Raw genomic sequence first — 17,178 nt, 5'->3', positions numbered from 1 at the left:
CAACACACCGACGAGGCATGATGTCTCCAAGGTTCCAAAAAATAGTAAAAAAACGTAAAATAACAGAGCTGTGACCCGGTGTTTGTAATGTGTTGAAAATGAAAATGGCGGGTGTGTTACCTCGGCGACGTCACATTTTGACGTCATCGCCTCCAGCGCGATAAACAGAAAGGCGTTTAATTCGTCAAAATTCACCCATTTAGAGTTCGGAATTCGGTTAAAATAATAAATGGTCTTTTTTTCTGCACCATCAAGGTATATATTGACGCTTACATAGGTCTGCTGATAATGTTCCCCTTTAAAGCCGGGGGTCAACAACCCGCAGCTCTAAAGCCGAATGCGGCTGTTTAGCGCCGCACTAGTGCATGTCTTTCAGAGATGTGTGAAAATGGAAAAAGTTTAAGACATTTTTTTTGTTTCAAAATATTTTCTGTAGGAGAACAAACATGACACAAACATTCCCATTTGTTATAAATCCCACTGCTTGTTATACAGCGTATTTGGCACCCACGGTTTTGTCCTACTAATTTCAGCGTTCTTTGAACGCATCGTAGATTGTTTACATGTACAACTTTCTCGGCCGCCACAGAAAGACGTTTTTCATGCCACCCCTTCTCTGTCTCATTTTGTTCACCAAACGTTTTATACTGTGCGTGAATGCACAAAGGTGAGCTTTGTTTATTTTATTGATTTTCTGGAGTGCTTATCAGGCGTATTTGGTCAATCGATGCTAACATGCTATTTAGACCAGCTGTGTGTACATATTGCGTCATTATAGCTCATTGTAGGTATATTTCACATTTAATTTCCTTTACTTGTGTATTTAAGTGTTTTTTAACTTGGACACACACACATATATACCTTTTGGCCATTAAAAGCCAGTAATTTCCAGACGTTATCTCATTCTGTGAGAAGCCACCATTTTATTAATAATTTCCAATGTTGCAAAAATGTGTGGCATAAAAATTAAAATACAACGTTTCTATCAACAAAGATTTGCTTCAGCCTTGGATAGTAAGCTAATGTAGCTAATATAGACACTTAAATCATGTGTTGTCTTCATTATAACACTTGTATAAGACTTTTATAGTCATTTTGATAGTAGGTTAATATAGCTTACATAAACACTTACATCATGTGTAGTCTTCATCCATCCATCCATCCATTTCCTACCGCTTATTTCCTTATGGGGTCGCGGGGGGCGCTGGCGCCTATCTCAGCTACAATAGGGCGGAAGGCGGGGTACATAAGAACACTTATATAAGACTTTTTTAAAGTCATTTTGATAGTAGGCTAATGTAGCTGATATACAGTAAACACATCATGTGTTGCCTTCATTATAACACTTGTTTAAGACTTAAAGTCATTTTGATAGTACGCTAATATAGCTAATATAGACACATGTTGTTTTCATTTTAACACTTATATAAAACTTTTAAAGTCATTTTGATAGTAGGCTAATAAAGACACTTACATCATGTGTTGCCTTCATTATAACACTTGTTTAAGACTTTTAAAGTCATTTTGATAGTAGGCTAATATAGACAGGTGTTGCCTTCAGTATAACACTTATAAAACTTTTAAAGTAATTTTGATAGTAGGCTTATATAGCTAATATAGACACTTACATCATGTGTTGTCTTCGTTGTAACACTAATATAAGACTTTTAAAGTAATTTTGATAGTAGGCTAATGTAGCTGATATAAACACTTACATCAAGTGTTGCCTTCATTATTACACTTGTTTAAGACTTTTAAAGTCATTTTGATCGTAGGCTTATATAGCTAATATAAACACATGTTGTCTTCATTATAACACTTCTATAAGACTTTTAAAGTCATTTTGATAGTAGGCTATTATAACTAATATAGACACTTACTTCATGTGTTGCCTTCATTATAACACTAGTTTAAGACTTTTAAAGTCATTTTGATAGTACGCTAATATAGACACACGTCTTCATTATAAGACTTATATAAGACTTTTAAAGTCATTTTGATAGTAGGCTTTTATAGTTAATATAGAGACTTACATCCTGTGCTACCTTCAGTATAACACTTATATAAGACTTAAAGTCATTTTGATAGCAGGCTAATATAGACACTTACTTCATGTGTTGCCTTCATTATAACACTTGTTTAAGACTTTTAAAGTCATTTTGATAGGAGGCTATTGTAGCTAATATAGAGACTTACATCCTGTGCTACCTTCAGTATAACACTTATATAAGACTTAAAGTCATTTTGATAGCAGGCTAATATAGACACTTGCCTCATGTGTTGTCCTCATTATAACACTTATATAAGACTTTTACAGTAATTTTAATAGTAGGCTAATATAGACACATCATGTGTTGCCTTCATTATAACACTTATATAAGACTTTTAAAGTAATTTTTATAGTAGGCTGATATAGACACTTGCATCGAGTGTTGTCCTCGTAACACTTATATAAGACTTTTAAAGTCATTTTGATAGTAGGCTAATATAGACACCTACATCATGTGTTGCCTTCATTATAACACTTGTTAAAGACTTTTACATTTATTTTGTTAGTAGGCTAATATAGCTAATATAGACACTTACATCACGTGTTGCCTTCATTACAACACTTATATAAGACTTTTATTTTCTTGCGACTCTTGACAGACTTAATTTTTTGTATGTTTGGTCCAATGTGGCTCTTTCAACATTTTGGGTTGCCGACCCCTGGTTTAAGCAGACGTTGTTTGTCTGTTGTTGTGACTTTGTCGAAGAGCAGAAGACAATTTTATCACCGATTTATGCAGAAATCCAAGTAATCCCGAAGGGTTCACATACTTTTTCTTGCAACTGTTCACACTGCACACAAATGTCACCCATAAGCCCTGTGGTGTCACGAGCGATACCAAAACGTGCTGTTTTTCATTCACTTCTTAGTCATGACTTGCACTTTTTTTCCATTGTTATCCTCACAAGTGTTGTTTTGTTTTGTTTGCATGGCGCGCATGTTGCTTTTCGCCAATTTACCACATCCTAAATGAGAAATCTGCCCTTTCAGGATGACGCTCGGCAGCTGTTTGTGTTGGCCGGCTCGGCCGAGGAGGGCTTCATGACCGGCGAGCTGGCCGGGGTCATCCAGCGGCTGTGGAAGGACGGAGGAGTCCAAGCGTGCTTCAGCCGCTCCCGAGAGTATCAACTCAACGACTCGGCAGCATAGTGAGTTAGGAGGGAGAGAGGGTGTGGCTGCTTTTCAACTTTCCCCTCCATTTCGCCATTTGTTTTTAATTCTTGTTTCTCTCTTCCCTGAAAGCTATTTGAATGACTTGGACAGGATATCGCACAGCACTTATGTGCCCACCCAGCAGGACGTGCTGAGGACCAGAGTGAAGACGACCGGCATCGTGGAGACACACTTCACCTTCAAGGATCTGCACTTCAAGTCAGTTCAACATGCCTGCTTCTGCCCCCTAGTGGTTGTGAGCGGTACACACAGCAACATCGCAGCCATCTTGAGTTTGTTTACATTTTGTACTAATACCATAACACCACACTTAAATACATCCATCATACTATCTTTAATGATCTTGCAGGAAACAAGTCCCTTAGGATCAATTTGGACGTTTTTTTGATTGCTCTAATGATAAAAAAAAGATGTGCGCAATGAGGCCTGGGACCATTTTTGTTGCGCAGCTCAGCTTTTATTGGCCTATTGCATATTTAGAAAATTATATTAATTGTAGATTACGATTAGGCATGAGCAATATGGCCTAAAATCTATATATATATCTATCACTTCAGTAATGCGGACGCTGTATCGATCTGTCGTAGTGAAGAGGGAGCTGAGCCGGAAGGCAAAGCTCTCAATTTACCAGTCGATCTACGTTCTCATCCTCACCTATGGTCATGAGCTGTGGGTTACGACCGAAAGGACAAGATCACGGGTACAAGCGGCCGAAATGAGTTTCCTCCGCCGGGTGGCGGCTCTCTCCCTTTAGAGATAGGGTGAGATGCTCTGTCATCCGGGGGGAGCTCAAAGTAAAGCCGCTGCTCCTCCACATGGAGAGGAGCCAGATGATGTGGTTCGGGCATCTGGTGAGGATGCCACCCGAACGCCTCCCTAGGGAGGTGTTTCGGGCACGTCCGACCGGTAGGAGGCCACGGGGAAGACCCAGGACACGTTGGGAAGACTATGGGAACGCCTCGGGATCCCCCGGGAAGAGTTGGACGAAGCGGCTGGGTAGAGGGAAGTCTGGGCTTAGGCAGCTGCCCCCGCGACCCAACCTCGTATAAGCGTAAGAAGATGGATGGATGGATGATTATATATTTTTGCATAATTAGTAGGGGTGTAACGGTACACAAAAATTTCGGTTCGGTACGTACCTCGGTTAGAGGTCGCGGTTCGGTTCATTTTCGGTACAGTAAGAAAACAACAAAATATAAATTTTTTGGTTCTTTATTTACCAAATTTGTAAACAATGGCATAACATACATATACACACAGGGTCAATTGCCAAGGTTAATGTGGTTAACATATATAAAATAATAATTAAATAAGATAAGGCTCAGAATGGTTTCTTAACAAAACCTTTTCACATATAAAATGCTTTTTGTGATTGATTGATTGATTGATTGATTGAGACTTGTATTAGTAGATTGTACAGTACCTATTCCGTACAATTAACCACTGAATGCCAGCCTGGCTAACTTGGCAGTAATAGGATGTATAGGCTTATTGTTCTTCCACCATAGAAGTGGGTCAAAATCTAGTTTTTAATGCAATACAGCAAGCCCCTGCAACCACGAGCGGGACAAGCGGTAGAAAATGGATGGATGGATGGTCTTAAATCTGCTGCTATAAAAACACTTGTTATTGCTTCAGCCCTGTGACTCGCCGACGCGAGGCTGCTTGAATCCGGTGGTGACGCTTCAAAGGGGTTAGCATGTTTGACGTGTTGGCAGAAGCATACCCTACTGCTGCTGAACAATGTCGGCAAACCTCCGTCCTCCATTGTTCTGTTGGACCGTGCAGCCAAAGTGTTCCCAAACGGGAGATCTTTACAAGGCAGGAGGGTCTTCCAGCTCTGGCTTTTGCATGTTGTCCTAGCCCGGTCACTGCTAGCATGCCGTGTGTTGAGCCTCGCTCTACATTGTTTACACAACGTGCGGTGCGCTACGCTACCTAAAATGTCCGTGTGGAAACTCGTTCGATACAACACCGAACCGAACCGAAACCCCCGTGCCGAAACGGTTCAATACAAATACATGTACCGTTACACCCCTAATAATTAGACAATGTTCAAATTAACATAATGTCCGGGTACATGGAGTACCGGTACATACATTTCTTTTCACCCAAATCAGAAAGAAAGAATACATTTAGTCCGAAAAGTTACAGTACTTGATAGATGCATATTATTTCCATGGCCAAATAAAATGAATCCAGGCCTTGAGTTTATTACCTGTGTTTTAGAGGCTTCCGCACCCCACGGACAGTGCAACCCATGTGACATTAATGAGCGAAAACGCTGATTTCCCCCAGAATGTTTGACGTGGGTGGCCAGAGGTCCGAGAGGAAGAAGTGGATCCACTGCTTCGAGGGCGTCACCGCCATCATCTTCTGCGTGGCTCTCAGCGACTACGACCTGGTGTTGGCCGAGGACGAGGAGATGGTGAGAAGGCCGCCGTCGTCAGCGTCTTCTCCGGTTTCCGACAAACGTGTGCTCCCTTTTTCAGAACCGAATGCACGAGAGCATGAAGCTGTTTGATTCCATCTGCAACAACAAGTGGTTCACAGACACCTCCATCATCCTCTTCCTCAACAAGAAGGACCTCTTTGAGGAGAAGATCAAGAAGAGCCCCCTCACCATCTGCTACCCAGAATATGCAGGTAAGACCAAGAAATGGCTATAGACCAGGGGTCACCAACCTTTTTGAAACCAGGAGCTATTCTTGGGTACTGATTAAGTCGAAGGGCTACCAGTTTGATACACACTTAAATAAATTGTATTTCTGTCCTTCATTCCGTCGTACATTTTTTTTCCTTTTACGGAAGGTTTTTTGTAGAAAATAAATGAAGAAAAAACACTTAATTGAACGGTTTAAAAGAGGAGAAAACACGAAAAGAATGAAAATTAAATTTTGAAACATAGTTTATCTTCAATTTCGACTCTTTAAAATTTAAAATTCTACCAAAAAAAAGAAGAGAAAAAGTAGCTAATTTCAATCTTTTTGAAAAAATTTAAAAAATAATTTATGGAACATCATTGGTATTTTTTCCTGATAAAGATTATTTTAGAATTTTGATGATATGTTTCAAATAGGTTAAAATGCGATCTGCACTTTTTTATAATATATAGCAAATTGGACCAACCTATATTTCTAACAAAGACAAATCATTATTTCTTCTAGATTTTCCAGAACAAAAATTTAAAAAGAAATTCCAAAGACTTTGAAATAAGATTTAAATTTGATTCTACAGACTTTCTAGATTTGCCAGAATATTTTTTTGTATTTTAATCATAATACGTTTGAAGAAATATTTCACAAATATTCTTTGTCAAAAAAACAGTAGCTAAAATGAAGAATTAAATTAAAAATGTATTTATTATTCTTTACAATAAAAAAATAAAAACATTTTGATCATTGATTTAAATTGTCAGGAAAAAAGAGGAAGGAATTAAAAGGTAAAAAGGTATATGTGTTTAAAAATCCTAAAATCATTTTTAAGGTTGTATTTTTTCTCTAAAATTGTCTTTCTGAAAGTTATAAGAAGCAAAGTAAAAAAATAAATTAATTTATTTCAACAAGTGAAGACCAAGTCTTTAAAATATTTTTTGGGATTTTCAAATTCTATTTGAGTTTTGTCTCTCTTAGAATTAAAAATGTTGACCAAAGCGAGACCAGCTTGCTAGTAAATAAATAAAATTTAAAAAATAGAGGCAGCTCACTGGTAGGTGCTGCTATTTGAGCTATTTTTTCAACAGGCCAGCGGGCGACTCGTCTGGTCCTTACGGGCGACCTGGTGCCCGCGGCCACCGCGTTGGTGACCCCTGCTTAGACGATGACGATAAAATGTGGGACATCTCACTGTCCCACACGTTGATCAAAATCCCAATATGAAATGTCCTTTTGTGTCTTCGATGCATTTTGCCGACTTCTCGACGCTTGCAGGATCCAACACCTACGAAGAGGCGGCCGCCTACATTCAGTGTCAGTTTGAAGACCTGAACAAGAGGAAGGACACCAAGGAGATCTACACCCACTTCACCTGCGCCACCGACACCAAGAATGTGCAGTTCGTGTTCGACGCCGTCACCGACGTCATCATCAAAAACAACCTGAAGGACTGCGGCCTTTTCTAAAGGTGACCACTGAACATTGTTTTGTTCATCCACTTTATGCACGACATTATGTTTGACTATTCATTTCTATCTGGGCTCCATGTTGAATCGCATTCTTCCAATAAATACATATATATAGGTAACAACGTTTACAATAATGCCCACATCTGAATGTAACAATTAGGTTCGTACAGTGTATCGGTAATCTTATAGTATTGCTGTACGAATGGATCAAAAACAGTACTATACTCTTTTTAAAAAGTACCGTTTCCCTAATTAAAAAAAATATATATATTTAAAGGGCGCGTCGTCAAGTCATGACATTGCTGGTTTTACGAGCAGAGGAGCGTGTTCGGCAGCGCGCGCACAGAGTACTGTATTTTTCGGATTATAAATCGCAGTTTTTTTCATAGTTTGGCCAGGGGTGCGACATATACTCCGGAGCGACGTATGTGTGAAATTGTTAACACATTACCTTAAAATATTAAATAATATTATTTATCTCATTCACGGAAGAGATGGAGAAAATGTCAGCAACCGTCACACACACGTCAACCAATAAGAATTCGGCGGGGGAGGGTCATGGCAGAAGTGCATTGTGGGTCATGGGATGCCAACTGCTATATGCTACTGCCGTAGCTATTAAAATGGATCATTTCAACGTTGGCGGTAACTTATAAAAACTGAGAAGGGCTGAACAAAAATGGCACCGAAAAGGAAATCATGTACTGCAGATTACAAGATGGACGTAGTGAAATATGCAGCAGAAAACGACAAGAGGAAGCGGCGCATACCTTGTTTAGAAGCAACATCAAGGATGAAGATTTCATGGGATTTATCGATTAGGAGTGACAGATTGTTTGGTGAATGTAGAGCATGTTCTATATGTTATAGTTATTTGAATGACTCTTACCATAATATGTTACGTTAACATACCAGGCACCTTCTCAGTTGGTTATTTATGCCTCATATAACGTACACTTATTCAGCCTGTTGTTTACTATTCTTTATTTATTTTAAAATGCCTTTCAAATGTCTATTCTTGGTGTTGGATTTTATCAAATACATTTCCCCCAAAAATGCGACTTATACTCCAGTGCGACTTATATATGTTTTTGTCCTTCTTTATTATGCATTTTCGGCTAGACAGAAAAAGGAGAACGGACGCATTTTGACCTAAAAAACGACGCTAAATGTGAAGCTATAACACGGAAACACAGCACCTTTTTTAGCTCTTATTTCCAAAATTGTGTACACTACTGAATTGGGGTCTTTTGGCCGCTTACGTGGACACTTATACTGCCATCTGGTGGTGTCAGAAGAGTATAACATACAATGGAATTTGGGGGGGAAAAAAGTGAAAAAATAAGAATTAGCATGTCACTAAACATGAAGTACATGGTTGTGTACTTATGGACTAAGTACATCATATCAAAAGTTTTTATCCTAATTAGGGTCCAATAAGCCCAAATAGCAAAGATAAATAAAAAAAAGCATGTAAATAAAACAGCTTGGGCATTAAGAGGTTATACATGGCTAGCAGCTAACAACCAGCCGCAGTCGGCAGTGTTTTAGCTACTTCTAAATCACTAATCCTGGCCTCCGTGGCGACAATTAAAAGGACATTTTTTACAAGTATCATTATCACTGCAGGACGTGGAATAGCTAAACATGCTTCACTACACACCGTAGCTCACCGTTGTCACAATGTAAACAAGTACAATTGTGTATCTAGTCCATACTATTATTATTAGCGTATTTTTCGGAGTATAAGTCGCTCTGGAGTATAAGTCGCACCTGCCGAAAATGCATAATAAAGAAGGGAAAAAACATATTAAGTCGCACTGGAGTATAAGTCACATTTTATGGGGAAATTTATTTGATAAAACCCCACACCAAAAATAGACATATAAAAGGCAATTTAAAATAAATAAAGAATAGTGAACCACAGGCTGAATAAGTGTACGTTATATGAGGCATAAATAACCAACTGAGAAGGTGCCTGGTATGTTAACGTAACATAGCCCTAAATCACAAGTGTCTCAAAGGGCTGCACAAACCACAACGACTTTTACGAGATGGAGCCCGCTCCGTCTCGTAAAAGACGTCATTAAAGGCCTACTGAAACCCACTACTACCCACCACGCAGTCTGATAGCTTATGTATCAATAATGAAATATTAACATTGCAACACATGCCAATACGGCCTTTTTAGTTTACTAAATTGCAATTTTAAATTTCCCGGGACTTTTTTCTTGTGTACGCGTGACGTCACGGGCTGTTATGAATATGAGCGCTGCACACACACACAGCTAAAAGTCGTCTGCTTTAACGGCATAATTACACAGTATTTTGGACATCTGTGTTGCTGAATCTTTTGCAATTTGTTCAATTAATATTGGAGAAGTCACAGTAGAAAGATGGAGTTGGGAAGCTTTAGCCTTTAGCCACACAAACACACGGTGATTCCTTGTTGAAAATTCACGGAGGTGAAACTTTACTATGGATCACAGCGGTCAAGTGAACATGGATCCCGACCGAACTACTACCCACCACGCAGTCTGATAGTTTATATATCAATGATGAAATATTAACATTGCAACACATGCCAATACGGCCCTTTTAGTTTACTAAATTGCAATTTTAAATTTCCCGGGACTTTTTTCTTGAAAACGTTGCGTAATTATGTGTACACGTGACGTCACGGGCTGTTATGAATATGAGCGCTGCACACACACACAGCTAAAAGTCGTCTGCTTTAACGGCATAATTACACAGTATTTTGGACATCTGTGTTGCTGAATCTTTTGCAATTTTTTTCAATTAATATCGGAGAAGTCACAGTAGAAAGATGGAGTTGGGAAGCTTTAGCCTTTAGCCACACAAACACACGGTGATTCCTTGTTAAAAATTCATGGAGGTGAAACTTTACTATGGATCAGAGCGGTCAAGTGAACATGGATCCCGACCGAACTACTACCCACCACGCAGTCCGATAGTTTATATATCAATGATGAAATATTAACATTGCAACACATGCCAATACGGCCCTTTTAGTTTACTAAATAGCAATTTTAAATTTCCCAGGAGTTTCGTCTTGAAAACGTCGTGTAATGATGACGTGTACACAAGACGTCACGGGCTGTTAGGAAATATGAGCGCTGCACACACACACAGCTAAAAGTCGTCTGCTTTAACGGCATAATTACACAGTATTTTGGACATCTGTGTTGCTGAATCTTTTGCAATTTGTTCAATTAATATTGGAGAAGTCACAGTAGAAAGATGGAGTTGGGAAGCTTTAGCCTTTAGCCACACAAACACACGGTGATTCCTTGTTGAAAATTCACGGAGGTGAAACTTTACTATGGATCACAGCGGTCAAGTGAACATGGATCCCGACCGAACTACTACCCACCACGCAGTCTGATAGTTTATATATCAATGATGAAATATTAACATTGCAACACATGCCAATACGGCCCTTTTAGTTTACTAAATAGCAATTTTAAATTTCCCGGGACTTTTTTCTTGAAAACATCGCGTAATGATGACGTGTACGCGTGACGTCACGGGCTGTTATGAATATGAGCGCTGCACACACACACAGCTAAAAGTCGTCTGATTTAACGGCATAATTACACAGTATTTTGGACATCTGTGTTGCTGAATCTTTTGCAATTTGTTCAATTAATATTGGAGAAGTCACAGTAGAAAGATGGAGTTGGGAAGCTTTAGCCTTTAGCCACACAAACACACGGTGATTCCTTGTTAAAAATTCCCGGAGGTGAAACTTTACCATGGATCACAGCGGTCAAGTGAACATGGATCCCGACCGAACTACTACCCACCACGCAGTCTGATAGCTTATATATCAATGATGAAATATTAACATTGCAACACATGCCAATACGGCCCTTTTAGTTTACTAAATAGCAATTTTAAATTTCCCAGGAGTTAGGTCTTGAAAACGTCGCGTAATGATGACGTGTACGCATGACGTCACGGGCTGTTAGGAAATATGAGCGCTGCACACACACACAGCTAAAAGTCGTCTGCTTTAACGGCATAATTACACAGTATTTTGGACATCTGTGTGGCTGAATCTTTTGCAATTTGTTCAATTAATATTGGAGAAGTCACAGTAGAAAGATGGAGTTGGGAAGCTTTATCCTTTAGCCACACAAACACACGGTGATTCCTTGTTAAAAATTCATGGAGGTGAAACTTTACTATGGATCAGAGCGGTCAAGTGAACATGGATCCCGACCGAACTACTACCCACCACGCAGTCTGATAGTTTATATATCAATGATGAAATATTAACATTGCAACACATGCCAATACGGCCCTTTTAGTTTACTAAATAGCAATTTTAAATTTCCCGGGAGTTTGGTCTTGAAAACGTCGTGTAATGATGACGTGTACACAAGACGTCATGGGCTGTTATGAATATGAGCACTGCACACACACACAGCTAAAAGTCGTCTGCTTTAACGGCATAATTACACAGTATTTTGGACATCTGTGTTGCTGAATCTTTTGCAATTTGTTCAATTCATATTGGAGAAGTCACAGTAGAAAGATGGAGTTGGGAAGCTTTAGCCTTTAGCCACACAAACACATGGTGATTCCTTGTTTAAAATTCACGGAGGTGAAACTTTACTATGGATCACAGCGGACATGGATCCCGACCACTTGTCAACTAGTAGGTTTCGGTGAGAAAATTGTGGTTAAAAAGTCGCCACTTACCTGATATCAGCTGAGCTTGCGCCTCCCGTACAGCTGCCGTCAACTTCCCTGAGACACTGCGCGTCAACACCCGGTCGACTGTCAGGTACTGTTAAACTCACTAAAACACTAGCAACACAATAGAAAGATAAGGGATTTCCCTGAATTATCCTAGTAAATGTGTCTAAAAACATATGAATCCGTCTCAATGCAGCGGGATTGCAATTGCGTTGTTTTTTTTTAATTGTTTTTTTCCCTAGTCCGTGGCTGTAGAAGTAAAGTCCTATACTATTACTGCTACTGGTTGCCGAATATAAATGAAGCTAGTTCAGACGTGTGCAGCCGGCTAATAATTGATGTACAAAGTGTGTTATATAAATGTGACTTTATGAAATTAAATATTTTTGTTAAACATGGACACAATTTTGGACATCAATTATGCACACGACAAAAGTGGACAAATGAAAAAAGTTTGTCTGCAAACAAAAATGATTATCATCTAAAGACCTGTTACCAAGATATGCCTTCTATGTGAAGGCATGGAGTAAAAATAACTCCATTATTGCAAAAGGAAACATGAAACCCTAAGAGTGTTTGTTTTAGTATTATGGCTCTATTTTTGTTTGATTTATTTCAAATTAAATTGCTCTGTTTGTCACGCCAGTAGCAATTAGGGGCTGGTGTGTTAGAGCCAAATACACTTTGTCTGTCAAATTGATGACGTCACTAAAGGGGTTGGCTCCAAAGCCAGGTGCCTGTCTATTTAGGGAGGAGTCAGGATCTTGCTCAGGTGTTGCTGAGTAGAGGCGCAACAGTTTTTGACTGTGCCAGGCTAGTATTTGTTTGCTCCCGTGTATTGTTTTTGTACAAAGTGTGTTATATAAATGTGACTTTATGAAATTAAATATTTTTGTTAAACATGGACACTATTTTGGACATCGATTATTAGCCGGCTGCACACGTCTGAACTAGCTTCATTTATATTTGGCAACCATTAGCAGTAATAGTATAGGACTTTACCGCTACGTTTAAGTCAAAAACTGATGCGCCTCTACTCAGCAACACCTGAGCAAGATCCTGACTCCTCTCTAAATAGACAGGCACTTGGCCTTGGAGCCAACCCCTTTAGTGACGTCATCAATTTGACAGACAAAGTGTATTTGGCTCTAAGAGTCGCTATCAATATCATCAAACACGAATCTTTCATCCTCGCTCAAATTAATGGGGAAATTGTCGTTTTCTCGGTGCGAATAGCTGTTTTTGTTGCAGGCTCCCATTAAAATCAATGTGAATATAATGAGGAGCCATCAACATGTGACGTCATCGTCTGCGACTTCCAGTACAGCAGGGGCGCTCACACTTTTTCTGCAGGCGAGCTACTTTTCAATTGACCAAGTCGAGGAGATCTACCTCATTCCTATTTATAATTTATATTTATTTATTTATGAAAGAGACATTTTTGTTAACAAGTTAATGGTGTTTAATGATAATACAAGCATGTTTAACACACATAGATTCCTTTCTTTCATGAAGACAAGAATATAAGTTGGTGTATTTGATTCTGATGACTTGCATTGATTGGAATCAGACAGTGGTGCTGATAACGTCCGCATTTTCAAATGGAGGAAAAAAAAAAGTCCTCCTTTCTGTCCAATACCACATGAAAGTGGTTGGATTTGGCATCTCATTTGTCCAACTTGCATACTCGTTTTTAAACACTTTGTTATGAGAGTAGCATATGTGTGTGGCCCTTTAATGTCTGGCAGCAGGTGAGTGACGTCAGTGAGTGTGCGGGTGGGCAAGCAAGTGAGAAAGCGGTCGCTGAGGGCGGGGGAGAAATACATTGGCATCAAACTCCGTAGCCTGCTAGCTTGTGCACGCTAGCTTTCTGAGACTCTTATTTTGTTAGCACAGGCAGGATGAAACAGGTCTTTTATGGTGAAGACAGGAACTGTGCAGTCGGTCTTTGGAGTTTTGACAGTAGGTACGGAGTCTCTAGAAATAAAATGTGTTTCTCTGTTAGTGATTTATTTCTTAAATATGAGCTCGCAGCAGCCAGCGTCATCTCACAAGATCCTCGGGTGCCGAGAATGACAAACAACGGACAAAAGTGAAGTCTTGGTATGATTGATGATTGCTCATTTTTATGTATATTTTTTAATGCCTGGCTTGAGATCGACTGACACACCCTCCGAGATCGACGTAATGCCCACCCCTGCGGTAGAGGCAAGGCTTTTCTCCAGTTGCGAACTTTATCCTGGATGGTCTCTACTAAATCCTTTCAGCAAAAATATGGCAATATCGCGAAATGATCAAGTATGACTCATAGAATATACCCGTTTAAATAACAAAATCTCATTTCAGTAGGCCTTTAATGGAGTCAGTGTCGCTGGTGTTGTCTAGAAGTTCAGTGACAATTCCTGCCTTCCTGACATCATGTCTCTCAATAAGAGACATTTTGGGGTCTTTACATAAACACAGAAATGGAAATGAAAACCGCACCTCTGGCGCAGTCATACAGTACATCCCAGCATGCACCGCACGCTTCTTCTCCTACGGGGGAAAACAAGGTCGGCCGATGCTTACCGTAGTTGCGAACCCTGTTGTGGCTCGATATTGGTCTATATATAAGGCGCACCGGATTATAAGGCGCACTGTCAGCTTTTGAGAAAATTTGAGGTTTTTAGGTGCTCCTTATAGTGCAGAAAATCAATCAATCAATCAATGTTTCTTTATATAGCCCTAAATCACAAATGTCTCAAAGGACTGTACAAACCATTACAACTACGACATCCTCGGAAGAACCCACAAAAGGGCAAGGATAAATACGGTAAGTGTCAAACAGACAGCTAAATCTTAACGGTCAAATATGTCGAAATGCAGGAAATGTCATCTTGGTTGTTTCTATGTTTTTTTCAAATCTATTCCTTTGTGCTGATAGAAATGTTCCTCCATTTTTTTCCCCTAAAAGTGTGCTCACATCCCCGTGACTGTGTTGTTGTTGTTGTTGTCCCCAGGCATCCAAGCGGACCCACAAGGAGCGTCGGGACCTTGGCTGACCAACGTCACTTTTATCGTCTTATTAATAACTTATGTTCATCTCTAAAAAAGTTTTAATGGCGGGAGTGTAGACAAAACATTTTGTGTAAGATATTTGTACAACTGTCGATGGCTGGGGATTTTTCGCCGTTTTCTAAAAATATGTGCTATCATTTTTAATTTTTCGTGTATATATATATATATATATATATATATATATATATAGTCGAGGTTACTGTGGTTTATCCGTTATACAGTACTCAATACCGGGGTCGAGCTGGATATATGTTAGGTCAGGAAAAAACACAGAGGCTATTTCATTCCTACAAACCTGGTTTCCTTGCTCTTCAGGGGATTTAAAAAATATATATTTTTTTTAATCCCCTGAAGAGTAGGGAAACATGTTTGAAGGAATGAAATAGCCTCAGTTTTTTCCTGACTTAACGAGTGTGTGTGTATATATACATATATATATATATATACATATATATGTGTGTACACACATATAAAATATGACAAGGAGATTCTTTCTCCGTCTGTTCTTCACCCCCGAAGGAAGATTTCTATTTTTTTTTAGGCGCGTGTGCCTCGCATGCCTTAGTTGCAGTCTTCTCCCCACGTTGACTTAGATGTCGGGTTTATGTGCTAGATGTTTCCATCTAACTCCTCCCGACACGCCCACGGTCCAGTCCGGTTCTTTTATTACTTTGCCGAATGTTTTTTTTTTTTTATCACAAGTCCCCCCCCCTCGTCCGTCCGTCCCTCTCCACGGACAAACGCAAGTATGACCAAGTCGCTCTCCGGGCCAATTTACCCTCTGACGTACCGTGAGAGTCGAGTTTGACCTTTTTTTTTTTTTTTTTTTTGCATGTGTGCAGCGAGACCAAAAGCCTGTGAATGTGTGCGTGTGGGTATGCACGACGTAAAAACACAAAAACAAAAGGGACTTTAATCCTCCACGACGCCTCATCCTCTTTCAAAGTTGTATTTTTCTAAGCGAGCGACAAAAAAAAAAAAACAAGCGACATTCCCGATTTTGACTCCCGGAAGAGAAGCTTTGAAAGGAGGATGCCCCACCGGAGAAGTGGGACCGAGAGCATGTGGGATGAGTGCGTCGTTATCTCGGCCGTGATCTGTGATGGTTTCACGTTACATATCCCCTACTCCATAATCCCCCCCTCCTCCGCCCCAGCCTTCTGTTTCCATCGGATGGGGACATCTGTGGACTAATCTCCATGATTTTGCTAATAAAAGAGATGCTGTGGTGAAACCACGGCATCTTATGCAACAACACTATTGTTCTGTTGTATCTCGGACTCCGCTGCTGAATTCTCATTACACACTGTACCTCGACTTGAAATCAGAAATGTCCTTTTTTCCGTCTATAGTCGGAAATCCGTCCTTTTTACCTCTGTAAAAATATTTAATAGTTTCTCCCGACCTACAGTGTCTGTTAAAATCTTGCCAACAACTACGGTTGGTTTACGTATAAGAACATCCATGATTGGTTGGTTGTTAACTATGATGAGTCACGATTGGTTAGTACTAGTGCAAAACACTAGGGACAGGCCAATCAGAAGCAATAGGGCGGGTCATTGATTTTAACACACGTCGTCGTTTTTTCCGACCGACGTGTGTTAAAATCTTGCCAACAACTACGGTTTTCCCGTAATGAGTACAATTTTTGATAATCCAGTGGTAAAAACTATGTTTTTTTGTCTTAAAACGCACTAGTCACTCCCAAGTTCTTTTGGATGACATATGTTGAGTAATGAAAAGTACTTGGCCAAGTTTTACGAAAGATTTAAGAGACAGCACTGATAATGCGACAATAGCATCAGCAAGAAGAGGTCTCATTCCAAACAAAAAGAGTGAGAACAGCCCCTCTCGTTCAGAATGGAGCACGGCTGCTTCATCAAAGCAGATAAGGAACTGGCCAAAACAGCTCTGTGAGCTGAAAAACAGGAGCCCTTAAGACAAAACAAAGAGTTTACTTAGTGGACATAAGATCAAAGCAAGAAGGTCACAAGAAGACACACTACATGGGAAAATACTAGCTGCTTTAAACATGACTATGGATTAAGAA

The 17,178-nt window shown here is 39.7% G+C and overlaps 1 protein-coding gene across 1 annotated transcript in view; it reads left to right on the top strand.

Moving 5' to 3' along the window:
* LOC133549096 (guanine nucleotide-binding protein G(i) subunit alpha-1) overlaps nucleotides 1-16,385 on the top strand; it is a 39,348-nt gene extending 22,963 nt beyond the window's left edge. Inside the window, exons 4-9 of the mRNA XM_061894230.1 lie at nucleotides 3,041-3,198; nucleotides 3,293-3,421; nucleotides 5,522-5,651; nucleotides 5,716-5,869; nucleotides 7,153-7,345; nucleotides 15,071-16,385. Of these exons, the coding sequence (XP_061750214.1) occupies nucleotides 3,041-3,198; nucleotides 3,293-3,421; nucleotides 5,522-5,651; nucleotides 5,716-5,869; nucleotides 7,153-7,343 (762 nt within the window). The 3' untranslated portion in view covers nucleotides 7,344-7,345; nucleotides 15,071-16,385. The remainder of the gene's footprint in view (nucleotides 1-3,040; nucleotides 3,199-3,292; nucleotides 3,422-5,521; nucleotides 5,652-5,715; nucleotides 5,870-7,152; nucleotides 7,346-15,070) is intronic.
* Nucleotides 16,386-17,178: the final 793 nt, after the last annotated feature.

Source organism: Nerophis ophidion, linkage group LG03, assembly GCF_033978795.1.
Source record: "Nerophis ophidion isolate RoL-2023_Sa linkage group LG03, RoL_Noph_v1.0, whole genome shotgun sequence".
In the NCBI taxonomy this organism is placed as follows: domain Eukaryota; kingdom Metazoa; phylum Chordata; class Actinopteri; order Syngnathiformes; family Syngnathidae; genus Nerophis; species Nerophis ophidion.
Note: the sequence above shows the minus strand (reverse complement) of the source record. Positions and strands in the feature narration are given on the sequence as shown.